Source organism: Lepisosteus platostomus, chromosome 2 (genome assembly GCF_059453375.1).
Source record: "Lepisosteus platostomus isolate fLepPlt1 chromosome 2, fLepPlt1.hap1, whole genome shotgun sequence".
Lineage (NCBI taxonomy): Eukaryota > Metazoa > Chordata > Actinopteri > Semionotiformes > Lepisosteidae > Lepisosteus > Lepisosteus platostomus.
The window spans coordinates 72,039,832-72,057,281 of record NC_142612.1 but is presented as its reverse complement, the minus strand read 5'-3'; the positions used below and the strand labels follow the sequence as shown (position 1 = coordinate 72,057,281).

Below are 17,450 nucleotides of genomic sequence, written 5' to 3'. Positions count from 1 at the left end.
CTGCAAGGATTTAGCTGCATTAAAAGACAGACAAATCGATGGTATTTTCTCCTAGGTTATTCCCTGAAACAGATTATACCTTTTAAGACCAAAAAAGGTAATGGAAAAACTAGCTAGGATTTCTCGATGTTAATCAAACCCATCAGTGTTCTCCTGTAAAAAAAAAAAAGAGAAAAGAATATGCAAAGTTTGTACCAGCACCGCATCGTTTTGCTACATCTTTCTCAGTGCTGCTACTGGCTCCTAATGGGCTGCATTATGCAGAACTGAAGAACTGTCTGTGCATGTATGCCACGCACGTATACTTAATAAAATATTCATAATAGAAAAAAATGTTATGTCTGACTTGCCTGCCAGAGCCACATCTTTAATTTTTTAAATACTGCAGCCTATCATATGCTAATGTTATGTCACATATTTCAAGCCAGGACTTGGTCTGATAGACTGGACAGTACAGTAGGTGGGGAGGAAGCGGTCTCTGAGGAAGACCATGGGCCAGCATGCCTTCACAAGCTCTCTGAAGGAGGGGCAGAGTATCGGCTATAAGAAATACAAGTGTACATATTTCTATCGACAGGAGCTGCAGTAACATTTCAGTTAAAATAATGTAACAGTCCACCAACAGGGTCTCGTGCCCCACTCATTCCTCTATCACTCCTGCTGTCGTGTCAGTCTGAAAATTGTCAGGATTTATTATTATTGAAAGTGGTCTGCAATGAGCACTTCCTAGTCCCGATTCCGATTTTCAAATTAAAGAGGTCCTTTTGAAAAATCAGAAGAACTATGGGTTTCTGTAGGATGTCTGGGGAAAAAAGGAAGCAGAAGTCTCTGTTGAATTGTGAAGTGTTCTCCCTTTGCTTTGAGCCATTTTGAAGATTCATATTCATGACAGACTAGCATATAACACTTTAGCTGAAGAAGTGGCTGTTTTCCAATGCTTTCAAGTCTTGGAGGAATTTACAGTATTCTGTTGCTTTTGGCAGATTGAATTTGTACTTATGAAGATGCCACATGATAGCCCAGGGGTTTAAATTTTACTGATTGTAACTTGAGTTGTTCTGATGTGATGCTGAACAATAGGTGGAAGTACTGTGGGTGCTGGATTTTGCAGCTTTCCCTAAACTTTGTGTTTTTTTGTTAAAAAAAAATTGAATCTTATCCGGAACTAAAACTCTCCTTTTTCTCTAAGCATCTTTTAAGGGGTTCATTTTTTGTGTATTTTGTATAACAAAATGGCAAATATTTTATTCAGTGACTCTCCATACTACATACGTATAGCTAAGGATCGTAGACTTTTAGCTCATGCTGCCGTTAGCTAGTACTTGGCAGAGTGTGTCCTTTTGGGATGAAAGTAGTGACCTGAAACGTAAGAATATTTATTTCCATATTTTCATTGATTTCCTGTTTTGTGTTAACCTTGGGTTTGTCTATTTACCTAGCTTCTGTACTTCACATTTTTGTGTTGTTCCTTTTTGTGACTTTTTCCCATTTGTTGTGTGCACTGCCTAGCAGAAGTCAGTCTTTTCACTCTTGGAAGATGGTGAGGTCTATATGGATTACACCCACTTAAGTGCTTATTGCTTTGCTGCTTGGTTCATTGTTAATTTTTACATCACTTGAGCCCATCCTGGCAATCAGGATATCTTGGATAAGTCTTTAAAATAGCACGTTGACATTTATGGAGAAAATAGCAGAAGTGAATCACTCAGAAAACATCTTGAGTGATTCACAAAAAAATTCTGCAAGAAATTAAATTGCATTTTGCTTTTTGTTTCCTTAAGTTTGTGCCTTTTCCATATAATTGGACCTGTTGTGGTGGTATGTGTGCTGTATAACTGAGATGGATCTATTTGTTTTTTTCAGTTAACAAAAAAGCCTGTTATCAGGTCTGAAGTTGTGTGAGGCTGTGGAATTGTCTGGGAAACTGTTAGATTAATTGGATACAATATTGTCTTGAACATCATTTGCTGGAAATGTAAGGCTTAGATGTTTTTGTGCTCATGTTTTCCACAAAGATCACAAGGTACAGTGCTGTAATAAGATACTTTGTGTTTAAGGAGTCGTAGTTATCATCTGTGCACATACACATTACCATTTTTCCTCCCTTTGGCTTTGTGTTTTCAACGAATGTGCCATTAATGGCAATGCTCCAGCCTGAGATGAGAACAGCTCTGAGTGTTAATTTGAAGGTAGCTGCTGTACGCCTGTCTTTCCAAGAGAGCAATGGGTTTATACCTTTCACTCAAATCTTTTCAAATGAAATTACACCAACTTGAATGTTTTTTTTTGGGGGGGGACAAATGTCAAATGGAACAAGAGGTTTATATTGCAATATTTATTACCTTAGTTTAAAAACTGTAATTTAAGCTGCAAATAAAAATATCACACACTCTTTTTATTTATTTTCCTTTTAGATAGTATGGGCTTAAATCAAATGCCAGTTTGGGGGTGAAGAACGTGTGGCTCTTCCATCCATATCAATATGATGGCAAAGGAAAAGGTTGCAGTTAATTCCACCCAGAAAAGTAGAAAGTTAAAAAACTTTCATCTTTCTACTGTTCAGCATGAAATTAACCTCTGTTTGTTCCTAGGCAGCCCCCTCACTGATGGCTGTGCATAGCTGTGAGGATCTGACAGCTGTTATACTGTAGATAGATATGAAAACAAATCTGAAGGTATTAAATCCCTAACATATTTTAAACATGCATTTATTACATGCTGCATGTTTTTAATACATTGAAATCCTGGAATAATTCCTCCGATAACAAGAACTTGAACTGAACCTCTGAATCCTTGAAATGTTTTGGTTCAAATGCTCTGTTACTTTGCAACAAAAACACGGACTGTTGCACCCGCAGATGCTATTCACAGGGAATTATTTGGCTCAAATGTCCAGAGCTTTTCAAAAGATTTTTAAAGTGAAACATCTGCTGTTTGGTGTTTGCCAAAGATTCCCCCCCCCCCCCCCCCCCCCCCCAACTCGTGGAGGGCAGGCGATTTGGACCAGTCTGGAATTTTTTTTCTTTCGAAGAAAACTTGTGTATTGTGTAACAACCTTTGGGAAAACAAAAATCTGGGATGAAAACCATGGAAGGCTGCGTTCATCACAAACAGGTGCCGACTTGCCTGAAACGAACAACAGTTCAGAAGTTTCCACAGTAAAACATTGCTGATCATACAGTATGTGCAAACATGGTAACTTTGGGTCTTTTTGCAGTGATCTGATGTGATTCTGCAAAATTTTACAGTGTGTAGGAAGATAGAGACCCAGTATAATTTTATGAGGCAATTTACTTAATCATATATTATCAGTTTTTTTGCAGTTTGCAAGTAATAGTTGTTTACTTTCTAGAAATAAGACAATTACAAGCTAATATTTTTAATAGAATGGACTCAATTCTGACCTTATTTGTTCATTCTGAAGTGAAGAATCACGAAGGTTTGCAGATCATAGATCATATGGATTATGCACTCTTTAATATTCTTTGGGTTTTTTTCTTAACAAGTGGTATGCTTAAGTAATTGGTTTTTTGATTACGCAGATTATCAAAAATTTGATGTCTCCTCTGTAATGAAACGAGACTAGAAGCATGCACTGAAATGCTCTCAAATTCTCTTTGAAGGGCCAATATGCCTTTTCAGCTAAGAAACAAAGCAAAGCTCAATAGACGACCAAAAGTCACAAATTGTCCTGGACTCGAGGCTTCAGTGGGCCGGTCTCATTATTCTAAAAGCACTTTCCATTAGTGGGTTGTAGGAAATTATAGGAAATAATAAGTCATTATCTCACACTATTTTAAGCCCCGGAGTCCCAGTCAGAGCAAGTCTGCTCTTAAAAAGCTGGCTCAGATAATGCCTTGGTTCTGAACTCCCTGCTGAATCTTGTCCTATTTTTTTTTTGTCTCTGGGGACTTCTTGGCCTGAGGCTTCACAAGTTGCAGTTCCCTACTTTTCTTGTGTATCTAAACAGTTGCCAAGGGAACACAAGACTTTGTTGATGCACTCACATCCTCGCTTTCTTTTTCATGAGCCGAGCAAGCCGGGAATCTTTTCCTCTGTGATGGATCGGGCCTGTCGAAATCGCCCGCACGCCTTCCCCGCTTCTCCCCGAAGTGTCTGCGCAGGAGCCTGCCGCAGGGCGTGCGATGGGACAGATTTCATAGCTCTTGCATTCCGTCAGCAGAGCCATGTGGAGAGAACGCCGCGTGGTGCACAGTGTCCACGCCTTCGCTTTGAGTGGCCCGTGAGAAGTATTTACCTCTTCGGCACCAGCTGTGATCTGCTGGAGAGCCGTGCTGTTTTATAATCCCTACGCATCTGAGGCTGAGCAGCTTATTAAGGTCAATCAGTTATGACTAGAGTGGTAAAACACACAAAAAGCACAGTTTTAACCAGTTTCAACAAGGCGTTGCGTTCATCTCCTTCAGTGTGATGACTGCTTGGACTGTACCTTTGCGGTTCAGTGTGTTTGTTTCTGATAGCAGCTTCACGCCAGTACAGTCTTAAGCAAACGACTTCAGCATATCATGAAAAACAAATGAACAGACTTATTGGAATTTAATGTGAAATTGGTTAAGTCTTTATGCATATTCACGTAGGTGGAATGCAAAAACATAAATTGTTGCAGCACAATAATTCTTGAAGACAATTTGGCGTTTTGCAATTCTCCATCATGTAAGTCCTTCAACTTAATATAGAACTTATAAATGATTTTTTTTCAAATGTTTCCTGTGTTGAACAAGTCTGTCCCAGTTTTTTAGATAACTGGCTTCATATCCATTTAGTTTTGACTTGGGGGTAGTGTGTAGTTAAGTGCATTTCTTATTTCTTCCTCTACCCTTTAAACTCAAACTAAGAATACAGTGTTTTTTAATTCTATAACTGTGAGAATTGTAGGCACATGAGTGATGAGCCATCAGTCTCATTTCGCATGCAGTGAAATTAGCTGCATTCTGGTCAGTATGACATGCAGTGATGTCTGAGACGCGCTCCGGTTCTTCAGATAATTCAGACGCCAGGTCAGCAATAACAAATGTTTTGTTTCAGGTGCATGAAGATATCATTGCTAACCTCAGACCCAGCCTAGTCTCTGTCCATTTCAGAGCTGTGACTGTGAAATGGCAGCTGGAGTTGGCAAATGTCACAGTCTTGATTTCCGCCATCAGTCTCTTGGCTGTAGATGCCCTCCCCTTCAAAAGCCCATTTAAAAAACACACTGTCAAAGATATGAGAGTAATTCGGTTATATGAACTGGACGTTAAAGATGACATGCCCTGTCCTTCGGGGAAATGAAAGCACCTCAGATTGCTTTCCCAGTTAGAGCTCACTGTGAGCACTCGCATTAATGTTGTGAGTGCTCACAGGCAGCCTTACATAGGCTCTTGTTAGGCTGTTAGTGTAAACATTAAGTACATGATGTGCATGTCCACTGTATGAGACTTGGGTAGTGTATGTTTTTATGATAAGAATTGTGGAGAATTGTGCATCCTTGTGATGTGGGATTAAATATATGCCATTCTGCTGCATTGTGCCCCAGTTGGGATTCGATTTTGGATACTTGTGGGTTTGATGCATCACTAACTACACAGGGGAGACCTCTACTTCTCCAAAGCAGGTCTTCAGCTGTGGAAGAGTTCTATACTGTCTAGGGTTCATGGGGGTGATGTCACTTCTGTAACATGCTCAGTGTCACTGAGCCCTGGTTCAAATGCAAGTGCGTTTTACATCAGTAGCTCATTGGGCACATGTATAATGTTATAAATATTTCAAATAAATGAGCACAGAGGCTTGCTGATTATTTTGGTGGCATTGTTCCTTAAGATAACAATATACTGAGTTGAAGTCCTGCAATTTCGTAAGTGAATGAGATGTTCAGTGTTAAGAGTTCAGAATTTCTGTAAAGAACCTATAAAGACAAGACTTTAATGAATGTAAGAACAGTACAATATACAACAAAACCCTGTAGATGTGACTAAAGCAGATGGCCAGCTTGAAAAAATTTAAGGTGTCCTGTTTTTGATAAACCCAAAAATTGAGCTGCAGAAGTCTGCCGACTTGTCCGGACAAACCAGGAAGCTGAGCAGGCCATGCCCTGAGCATTAATGGGTCACCAAGCCAGCCCAAGACCACCGATGTTTCTTGAGACAGAAGTTGCTATAGCAGAAGAAACTATAAGAAGAAATGATCCACACTTCAGCAAAATGACTAGTACCTTGCTGTCTGCGTAAGACTCCAGTAAAGCACCAATGATGCATTAATGGTTTGCATGCTCGAAGACCACTCAGGAGCAACGTGCACATCTGGGAGACAAAATCTCATCTTCTGTGGACCAGAAGGTATTTGTGCTGGTGGCCTATAAAATAGTGTATGTAAACCTGTAAAATAGTACAGGTAAGTACTATTTTGTCCTTGATAACCCTGACAGAAGGCAATGTGTGTGAAGATGTTACTTATGCTGAAGTGTAATGATGTGGGTAATTTCAGTGTAGTGAGTGATGCGTTACATACAGGAATCTTTTATGTGTGTTGGGTTTTTTTCCTGTGATTTGACAACTAAAATAAATAATTCAATTAAATGCATTGGACCCGACTGTGGCATATCCTTTGTTTTTCAGTATATGTTGCAAATACAAATCGAATGAATGTATCCTGTACGTCTGCTTTTATTTACAGCTGGGGCCACTAATGTTCCATTGTAACTTCAGTTTTGGAACTGAACGTACTGTAATTGTAAGTAATGTTGCCTACTGAAAGTTGACCTTCACATCTAGGCAACACTGTTACGTTTAGAATGTGCCCATGGAGTGTGCTGATATTAATATTCTACTTCTGGAGGCTTGCTGATTCCCTATATTTGAATATTTGTCCCCAGTCTTGAAGAACTGGGTTTTATAGTGCAGATCTTTATGAAAAGCATCTGCTTGACAGGTGTGCCTTGCAGAGTACTGTTGCCATTTCTGAGAAAATCACTTCCCTAGAAAGCCGAGTATGAAATTAACCTAGAGTATTCATGGTGGAAAAACACTGGTTACTCCTCTCTCGCCTTTTTTTGTTTTTGACTTTTAAGTGTTGCACAAACATGTTTCTACGTGAAAAGAACATGCAGGACTTAAAATAGTTTTATTTAATTTTTTTTAAGTGTGGGTTTTCCAGATCTTGGCCCAGTCTTTGTAATTAATGTGTTGTTGCTAGGAAATTCTTTTATGACCTGTTTATCACCTGAGTTTAGGAACGTGGTGTTCAAATTATACCCTTCCCTGTAATAGAATAAGCTTTTGCAGGATCACAATATGAGACTTGGTTAAGTTTAAAAAAGATTCCAGGCCAAACTTGTTAACTTCTTTTCAAAAAATATTTTAAGTGTTATTGTTTCTAGCTGTAAAGATACCATTCACAGTTTTATCCTTAAGTACGGTATAAATTATTCTGGATTTTCCATTTTGCAAACCTATTTCCTCTTCATCGAGTGCAGCACGTATCACCCAACAAAACTTTTTTTTTCCCACATGAAATAAAGCAGAAAGGAAAAACATGATAACAGAGAAGACCCTTTATGTAAATGTCAGTGACTAGCTTCTAAAAGCTCTGAACATGTCAGAAAGTGCAGTATTTTAACTGAGGGAATACTGAACTTTCTTGCATGAACAAGAAACTGAGGATTGCTAGTCATTGATCTCTTCACATGAGTTGTTCCTGGCTGAGCTGTTGTATAATCGCAGCATAGCGCACATCTTCAGAATGAAGACTGGAACATGAACCAGACCACACAAGTGAAAGCGAAGTGGAAGTGTATTTAAAACCAAGAGCAAGAAGCACTTTACCCAAAGGATTTGTGAAAGTATGGAACAAGCTGTCCAGTCATATTCTTGAAGCTCATACCCTTTCTAGACATTTGTACAAAGAGTTGTGGATGTTTCTAACAGCTATCCAACCATACTGTTGAACCTGAAGAGGAAGTGATTGAAATAGACTTTGGCTAGTTCAAACAACAAAATGAGTTGGAGTGGATGACTTTATCCTAAGCTTCTTTCTGTTAGTGTTGAAAATAGTGGGTGATTAGTTTACTTCTGCCTTCTCTTGTTGCTCCAAGGTCCTTTTTTGTTTTATTATCATCTAACAGCCTTCAGCTGACCTTTAGTTATAGCATTAGCTAAATTCATACTTTGTTTCTTAAACTAGCTGTTTTTTCCTTTGGGGGGGGTATTCAGTGTTTGAAGGTGGTTCATTTTTATTTTACTTTTAATAATAGTCATTAAAATGTATATTAGATGCATCATACTGGATTTCATTAGAATTATGTAAATGGCTTGTGCTGAATTCACCTACCTCAGTGTAAAAGAACAGAACAGAACGTACTGTGGATTTTTAAAAATTGAGGGCTTTAACATTCAACCTTTCCTTTAGATTCTTCTGAATGCTTGTAATATTGGACACCTCTTAACGACAAGTGTTCTTGGTAAAGCACAGCTCTGGCTTTTAATAACAATGGCAATATCTGGCATTATACACTTTCACTGAACAGGACTCCAGTACAGGATTTGTAAAGGATTCGCAGAGTTTAATGAAATTAATGAAAAATAATCAAGCTCTGGGAAGTATATATAGTTAAACCAGAAACAGTTTTTGTTTAATTATTTCCTGTCATCTCTGATTATGAAATGTAAAAAAAGCAACATTTGGAAATATTATGAGTGACAAAAATAATATTTTATAATATCCGTCCTTCGGATGAGATGTAAAACCGAGGTCCTGACTCTTCTTGGTCATTAAAAATCCCAGGGCGTTTCTCAAAAAGAGAAGGGGTCTGTCATCTTTTCCTGGGCAGATGTCTTTCACCATCATGTAAAACAGCTCTTACAGGATCTTGCTGAATTGCCTTTGTGTGTTTTACCTATTTTAAGCTGTTTTGGGACAGTAATTTTGTGGAATTTTTCAACCCACATACACTTTCTCTGGTCTTCTGTTTGCAAAGTAGCAATCAGTTAATATTTCTTATATTTAAAAAAACAGTCTGGATAGCGCAATGCTTTTTATTCGTAATCAGCTTTTAAAGAATACACAGTTAAGCTGGCTTTTACAAAAAATAGAATTTCTCCTTTAATATATGCAGAACTTTGACAGTGTTTTGGGCCTTTTGGCTTTTTCTTGTCATATTATTTTTGCAACTGAATTTTAGCTCTGAACTCCCAATTGTGGTTTTAAGTCCACTTCACAATATTTACTTTGGGACGGGAAGGTTTAGCAAATCTGCGTTTTGTCTGATATTGTAATTGTAGGTGGGTCAAGACTTAAGAAATTGGCCCATGAGAATCCCACCATTTTGATCATTCATTTCCTGTTACTATTATAATACACTTGCATTTAGAATTTTTTCTTTTTCTTTTTATTGGAAATGAATTCTTTAACAAACTGGATGGTACAGTAAGTCTTGTGGAGGGAACTTTTTCCCCCCCATTACTGGCCTGGGATGGAAAGCAGATCTGTTTGAAATAAGATAACTTGTGTGGTTTTTGCTTTTTTGGTTTCCCAAACACTGCCAAATCTTTCATTTGTTTAGAAAATGTACTGTCCTTTTGTCCCAATGTGGCACAGCTTGAAAGTGTCAGTCTGCAGGGAATCAAGACTTTAAGGAAGCGGTGTTAGGTGGCAATAGAGGTGCCTGCACATGCCAGAGTAGTGGTTTTCATAAAACAAAAGTGTCATGCTGCTGCATGTTATTGTAGTCTACCTAGTAAAATGCGCTTTTGATAAAAAGGATTCAGCGGTTATTTATTTAAACAGTTTTTTTTTTTGCTTCCCAAATGTTAGCAGAGATGTAAAAATATTTCTGATTATTTCACCGTGTTACACCCAAGGCAAGGAGTACCACTCATATAATATCTGAGACCTGATCTGCTTGTAATCACCTTGAACCATGTTCCAACATCGTGAGTACCTGTACCTGGTGATGCAGAGGGTACAAATATTGCAGGACAGTTGGTGAAAGATGAGACCGAAATTGATTTTATGAATGATTTGGTGAAAAATACCATTTGACTTGGTCTTTCTTGACATGCACTCTTGCACAACAGGAGATGGATGTGGAATGGAAGCCGACCGTAAGAATGTCTTGGGTTTTCCCTTCCTTTTTCTCCCAGGAAAAAAAGGATTTGGGCATTGCAGCCCTAGCCTTGTCGCATAAGGACGCGCTGCTCTTGAAAGTGACGCAGGTGGAAGTTTGGTTTTTTTCTTGTCTGAACTGCGCTTTTGCCCTCTCGGTGGCTTTCAGGCACACCTTCTGGCAATACCGGCGGGAGAACCCGAAGACCGCAGTGGGCGGCCCCCCTCCCGACGGCCAGCCGGGCTTCAACAGCGGCGTGATGCTGCTGGACCTGGAGGCCATGCGGCGCTCGGCGCTCTACAACCAGCTGCTGGAGCCGGCGAGGGTGGCGCTGCTGGCCGACAAGTACCACTTCCAGGGCCACCTGGGGGACCAGGACTTCTTCACCATGATCGGCATGGAGCACCCGGGCCTCTTCCACGCGCTGGACTGCGGCTGGAACCGCCAGCTCTGCACCTGGTGGAGGGAGCACGGCTACGGGGACGTCTTCCAGCTCTACTACCGGTGCGACCTGCCCGTCAGAATCTACCACGGCAACTGCAACACCCCCATCCCGGACGACTGAGCCCCTCGGTTTGCCCGAGGCGCTGCCGGCTTCACCCTGGCGGGAGCTCGGAAACGGGAGCCCAGCCGGCACGTGCTCCGCGTTTCTGAAATCTGCTGCTCCGTTGTGCGGGCTCTGTGGCAGTCCCTTCTCCAGTACCGATCTCGTTCCTGACCCCAGCTCACTGCAGCAAGACTTTTCCGCCAGAGGTGTGAAAATGTTTTGGGCTCCAGTCTTTCAGCTCAGTTTGGCCTCTAGTAAAACACCAGCAGGCTGCAGAGTATGTGTGGAGCAATAAGGTGCAGAAGGCAGGTCCCACTAGTTTAAGCCAACTGGGCGCAGGTGGTGATGAACGATGGCAGTTTAATTTTGAACAGCAAGTTGCTCACAAGAGTCAGTTGGTTTACCATAAAATATCAGACCAGGGAGACGCTGACTAAAATGGAGCAGCTTTACAAACAGCAGCTACAGTAAAGTCATTATTCCATTTAGTCATTTTTCCATTTGGACACGGATAAATGCAGTATTACCCTACTGCACATAGTCATTGATACACCCTACACCCTTTTCAAATGCAAAGGATATAGTACTTGTGTGAAGTTTTTACTGCAGCTGAAGAAGAGACCAATATGAATGCCTGTTATTCAATCAAGCATTTAATTATGTTATGTCATTAAGTTGTGAAGAAAATTAAAGCTTAAATGTTAACCTAGTTGCTGCTCTGGAATGTGGAATTTTCATTTTTCACCATGATTGTGTTGCACGGTTTTTAATTGTGCAGTTTTTATTTAGAGCAAATACCACTTGTGTAGTCAACCTGCAATGTTAGCCAGTCAGTGTTCCATTATAGTTCCATTTGAAAAAAAACTTGTGTTCCTCTCCAGCTTGATGCTTTATTAAGGAGTGACTAAAGTTATCCGGTTCCATGTTAAAGAAATTGAGTTAAGACCTCGACAAATTTGCGTATAAAGTATGAAAATAAGATTTATGAAAGCATGGAAGAACTAGGAATAAAACTGTAAACATATTCCAGTTTTCAAGGGTTGCAGCTACTGGTTTTCACCTTTCTGGTTGAACCGATGCTTTTGGAAAAGATAAAATCCCTCCAACCCCCTTCTTGATCGAGATTGATGCAAGACATTTTTTACATGTACAAAACACGTTAGTGTTGTGTTTGAGATTTTGTCCTCATGTTGCCAAATGTAATTTTATCAAGTGTCATTTAAGTATATTGTTTAAAAACTGGATGTAAAAATTTGAGAAGAGATTCTAAAATTCTTCTTTTTCTTAAGGATGGCAAGCAATAGAATTTGAAGTGAAGGAAGAAAAAAAGTCACTTGAGACCAATGAACGTAACATTTTAAAACCCAAAGAAACCAGACCTGGTCATGAGGAGATGATTTATTCAGTACTGTTTGTCACCTATCCCGTGATGGGTGTCTTCATTTCTTATTTTTTGTTGTAAATTTGCACTTCCTGGTACCTCATCTGTTGTTCCGTGTTTAAATTCCCAACACCTTTCCCTCATTTGGAAAGGAATGTTATTATACAGATATATAGTGTTACTTACATTGTATTCTTGAATGCAAGTTTTATATGTCATCTGTTTTATAATATTGCCATGCACAGATTGCATGGGGGACTAATAAATAAAGAAAAAAAGCACAGTAAATGTTCCCATTATGTATTTAAATTATAAATATCTTTTCAAATGTATTTCAATGCAAAAAAAAGCTAGATTGTTGTCATATTCCCCAGAATCCACAAATCACAAAAGTGGTTTAAATCGCAAACGGGATTCAGTGAATGCGTTTCACATTTGTGTTACTCTCTTGTGGACTTGTTTCTCTGAACCATGTCTTACAATAATTTCTGCTGTTTAGAACACGGCACCGATACACAAGGTATGTAACGAAGCTAAAGTAGCACTGAAAAACATTTCCCACTGGCAAAACAGGAAAATGTTGAATGTTAAAAAAAAAAAGTCATGGAGCATTAACTGATAGACTAACTCCAATCTTTCAAGGAAAAGAGGTGTTTGCTTCTCCTGTGACAAGTCACCATCAATCTGAGAGAGTGGGATTATGAAGACAGAATTGCTGGTTAGTTCCAGTGCTTCAAAGCCAGTGTACTGTATCTTTTACTTCACTCAAATAGAAAGCAAAAGGCAATTATGGAAATTATTATTATTATTTATTTTGCATGTTTTACCCCAAAGCACTATACATGCAGGAGGAGCACATTTCAACTTCCACAGAAGTGCTGCAGTGGTGACACTCCCAGGGTGACATGTAGCACTGAACGCTGCACAGCAGATCAGGTGGAGAAAAGAGTAAGGCTTCCTCGCTCACCGATTTACAGTCCTGCTACTGCAGTCACTGCGAGCTGATCTGCAATGACCAAGTGGTCAGTACCTTGGTTTAACTTCATGTCTGAGAGGTGATGCCTCTCACGGCACAGTACTCTACTGGGACATTAGTTTGGAAGGAAGAGTGCCTCCTAATGGTCTACAGACTCCATCTATAAACTGCTTAAGTTTTTGTTGTTTTTTTTCCAGTTAATTGAGCTATGATATGATATTTCCTATCTGTGTTCAGTATTATTCTCACTCTATTTTTGTTTCACTCTCTCACAACTTCAGAACAGTACTTTTAAAAAACGTTTTGTTAGTTTTAAGACTGACCCCATTGTATTGACAGCAGTATTGCCTGTAAAATGCGTACTATTACTGTGAGATTTACAAGAATAATCAAATGCATTCTGAGCTCAAACGGGAAAATCAATTCATTTCTCCCCTTTTCTTAGTTTTCTGTGTAGATTTAGATGAAGGAGAAGGCACGAAAGAACTCATTCCAGAGCCTTGAAGGTCCTACCTGAAGTTTTCTATGCATAGTCTCTTGCTGTTTAAGTTCTGGGACAGGTATATTGTTGGCTGCTCGACCCAAAGTTATTAAAGAATGTGGAGCTGTAGGTGCTGCCTTTGGACACGCAGAAATGTGTTTTGGCTGAATTGAGAATAATGCTTTGATTTTCCCAATTTCTTTAGTAGCCTCGGATTTGTTTTGATATATTTAAGCTTTTATTCAGGTTTAAGCTATAGGCTATGAAAAGAGCATTGGGAGGACTCAGGTTTGCTTAGAGGGATATTTTTTTATTTCTTCCCCTCTGTCATGTACTGATTGCAGAAGCTGTGAGAACTCTATTACAATCCCACACATTGTCACCCACCCATTTCTTGCATGGAGCTGATGGATCACTGCAGCACATTTCTTAATATGAAATACCTTGAAAAATCCTATGGAAATGCCTGGGCTGTGTAAAAAGGAGTGCAAAGTCATCAGTCTGTGCATATTGTATTTCCACTTTTATATTTTTTTTCATGATTCATCAGAAAAGGCTGAGCTCATAAATCATTTTTTGTATGTCTCAGGAGACATGTTAAAAAACGTGGATGTTGGAGTCTGACAGAGTGCTGTGTTTTTATCCATTTTTAAAATGACAGCCTTATCAAAAATCAGAGCGAGGCTTTGCTTTTTTAAGCATGAAACCTACTTTATGACAACTAATCTCAGTTTTTTAACATTTGTGTCCTTTTTGGTTTGTGAACATTGACGCACATTAGGCCTGGATAACCATGGAGAACAAAGGAATGAAAAAATTAAAATATGGACCTACTGAAATTGTGTTCTTCCAACAAAGGTTTGACCCAAAATAAACAATTTAAATGATTGTGTCAAAAAATATATCAAAGATTTTTTAGCACAAAATTTAACTTGCAATAAATCTTGTTAATTACAGGTTTCCACAGTTGATTTGTCTATTTTTAGGATAATTTATATTCACAATAGTGTTAATGAAAACTGCTATCAGTGTTCAGTTGTACCTATATCATGTTACAAAAAGGTCATAGGAAATTCTTACATTACATGTGAAACTTGCTGTGATGTTGACCAGCAGCACTAGCTTTCTTTGCAACATTACACTGCTGCAGGAACTGGGTCAAGAACAGAAAACCATGTGGAAACAAGTAGTATCTTACTTGCAAATCTTAAAACAAGTACTAGAGTGTCTTACAGAGAATTGTATGACAGAAGATTAAATCTTTTTATTTAAATTTGAAGACCACTGCTGTTTGGCATTAAGACATCGACCAGGAATGTGTGTGTGTTAGAGATGTATAGTTCTATTTTAAAACGAGGTTTCTCAATGTTTGAATTATATAACACTAATAAGTTGAGAGGCGAAATTTTTGATTCCAGAAATGTTCTAATTGTAATTGTCACAACACTGATGTGACTGATTATGTTGAAAGGTAATTATGTATCTCAAAAGCTGTGGTTTTCCTGATTTAAGTTTAGAGATGACTGCTACTCCATAAACATCTTTTTTTTTTTTTTTTAAATTGAGCTAAACAAAATGTTGTGAATTAATGATGTTTGCTGTGAAGGCTTGTGTTTGCATTGAAGGACAGATATGCATTTAATTGAGTTTCAATATTTTTCTTATTTTAATTTAATGCCCATTTCTCCATACTATTACATTTTAGAACTGCAGACAGTTTGTTGAGAAAAATAAATCTCCTATTATTACAAAGCTATTTCTGTCGAGTATATATTAGGAATGCACAGGTAAAAGGTTCCATTTTTCCTTCAGTGTACAGAGCTGTATGGTTGCATTTATCTGTATTATCCTTTGTTTAACCAGGTAATCATTTGAGTACACATTCAGTGAACAAAACAATGTTGTACATTATAGAACATATTAGTACATGATCACGTATCAAGCAATAACTGTACAAATCAAAGCCTTCAGATATGAAGCTGAATAATTTCAGCTTATTCTGCAAATTACTCTGCTCATTAGCAGTGACTAATTGATATAAATTGCACCTGAGAACAAATTTTGTTCCTGAAAGGTTCAATTAAATTGTAAGATGAGATGGAGAACTGCAATAGATTGTGCACATAGGAAGGTTGTTTTTCCCTGATTAAAGATCTGTAAATTAACTTACACTAGAGAAGCATTCATGTAGTGTGCTTCAAGGTCAAATCAACAAGTAAAGGTAAAAAGAAAGTGCGATGGGGGAAACAGAGGTAAATTTCATGCCAAGATCATGTCTGAAAAGTTGCCTAAGAACAGCTTTTAACCCCAATCTGCACGTCAACGTGACATTTGAATCGGTAAAATCTACTTGTTCCCTGCTTTCTCTTCAACTCCTCAAAAAGATAATTTCATATACTGTTTTCCATTGTTTAAGTTGGTCTCTTGTAATATCATGTATTTTCTATGTGACCTTCAGTTTGATTTAGAAAACTTAATATATCCTGTCCAAGACAGGAGAAATTTTACTTCTCCTTATTTATGAATACAAATATTCCAGTCATGAATGTTGCCTATTACTTGCACTCATTGCTTGTATGATTATTTTGGTTTTATTGCCAAGAAGGTCTTTATTTTATTCGATCTATCCTTAGCAGATAGTGAATCATTCAAAACTACGATTTTCTAATGGATTCGTGTTCAATACTGAACTGAAAACCAGGATCTATAAAGCTTAGGCACTCTGTAGCTACATTACCTGCTCATGTTGCATACTTGATTGCCAGTTTAATACCAGTTTTTGCACATCATTTATATAAATTTCGCTTGAGGAGCCCTTGAGCAGCTTTGCTCGAGTGTCTATAGAACAGATTGTAGTATTTAGCTAGGATGGCAAGAGCCGTAATGAATCAGTCACTTTCTAATGACATTACATCTGAGTCACACAAAGCCATATCCTTTAACCAGAGGCCGTGTCCCTGTTGCCCTCTTGTGTGCAATTATCCCTCTCTTTTTCCTTAAGGGTAATTTTTAGTTGTAGTAAAATGAGATGTTTTATTCTAGCGAGAGCCCTGAATAGCCTGGGGTGCCCAAGACAAGTGGCTGAGTAGCCCCTCTGCCCACTCTCATGTTTACTATAGGAATGATAATTTCGAGAAGAAAGCAGAACAGGGTGACTGGATTTAATGACATGAGGTCAGGCCAAATCAACCCCACAAACTGCAACATGCGAAACTCGGTGACCTTGCCCCGGTGGAATTCGTGACATTTCAAGCGAAGTCGGCAAGCCGGGTGACGGCCGGCTTGCCGAAACGTCCGAAGCTCCTGCGGGGTTCGATAAAGGTGCTTGCTCTGACCCCCGGGTGCACTTTGTGTCCCAGTGTGAGCCTGGGCGATGTTGCTGGCTTACCATGAGCATCAGTGGCTGACTGTGGGGTTGAGATCTGCTGGGGTGGTGGAGCCAGGATCCTCTCAGCTTTGAGTGAAACGGCCGACTCCGAAAACTAGGTAACTCCGAATTGAGTCGATATTTAAAAAATACTCCCAAGTACTATAGATAAAAAAACTAAAAAAACACTGCAGACATGCAAGCCAAGCCAAGCTGACTTGGAATTATATAAAGGCCTCTTGCTTTCAGAAAAGGAAATGACATCGAAGGAATAACGTTTTTATTTTTTTTTGTTCTTTTTCATGTATTTCTGGGCTCTGGCCTGTTTTTGCTTTGTTTTTCTGGCAAGTGCTGTTCTCCTGCGCTCAATCCAAGCGGTTGCGCTCATTGCCCGAGCGAGCCATCTGGGCTTCTGTGAAGGAATGCATGCACTGGAGAAAGCAGTTCGGGGCCTGACGCTGTGAAGCTGGGTGGAAGGCAGGGGGTCTGTACTGCACATAGGGCATGGCAGCTGTGCCTGAGGGGGTCCAGAGTTTTGGGGGCCAGTGCACTCCAGAAAATGCTGTGATGAAACCACCAGGGACGGTCAGGTAACAGTA

At 39.1% G+C, this 17,450-nt stretch overlaps 1 protein-coding gene across 3 annotated transcripts in view; it reads left to right on the top strand.

Annotated features, from left to right (window-relative positions):
- The window catches only part of xxylt1 (xyloside xylosyltransferase 1), a 50,372-nt gene extending 35,136 nt beyond the window's left edge, over positions 1 to 15,236 (top strand). For all 3 annotated transcript variants that reach the window (XM_088616755.1, XM_088616747.1, XM_088616765.1), the window contains exon 5: positions 10,268 to 15,236. In XM_088616755.1, coding sequence (XP_088472881.1) covers positions 10,268 to 10,664 — 397 coding nt within the window. In that variant the 3' untranslated portion in view covers positions 10,665 to 15,236. The remainder of the gene's footprint in view (positions 1 to 10,267) is intronic.
- The last annotated feature ends 2,214 nt before the right edge of the window (positions 15,237 to 17,450 follow it).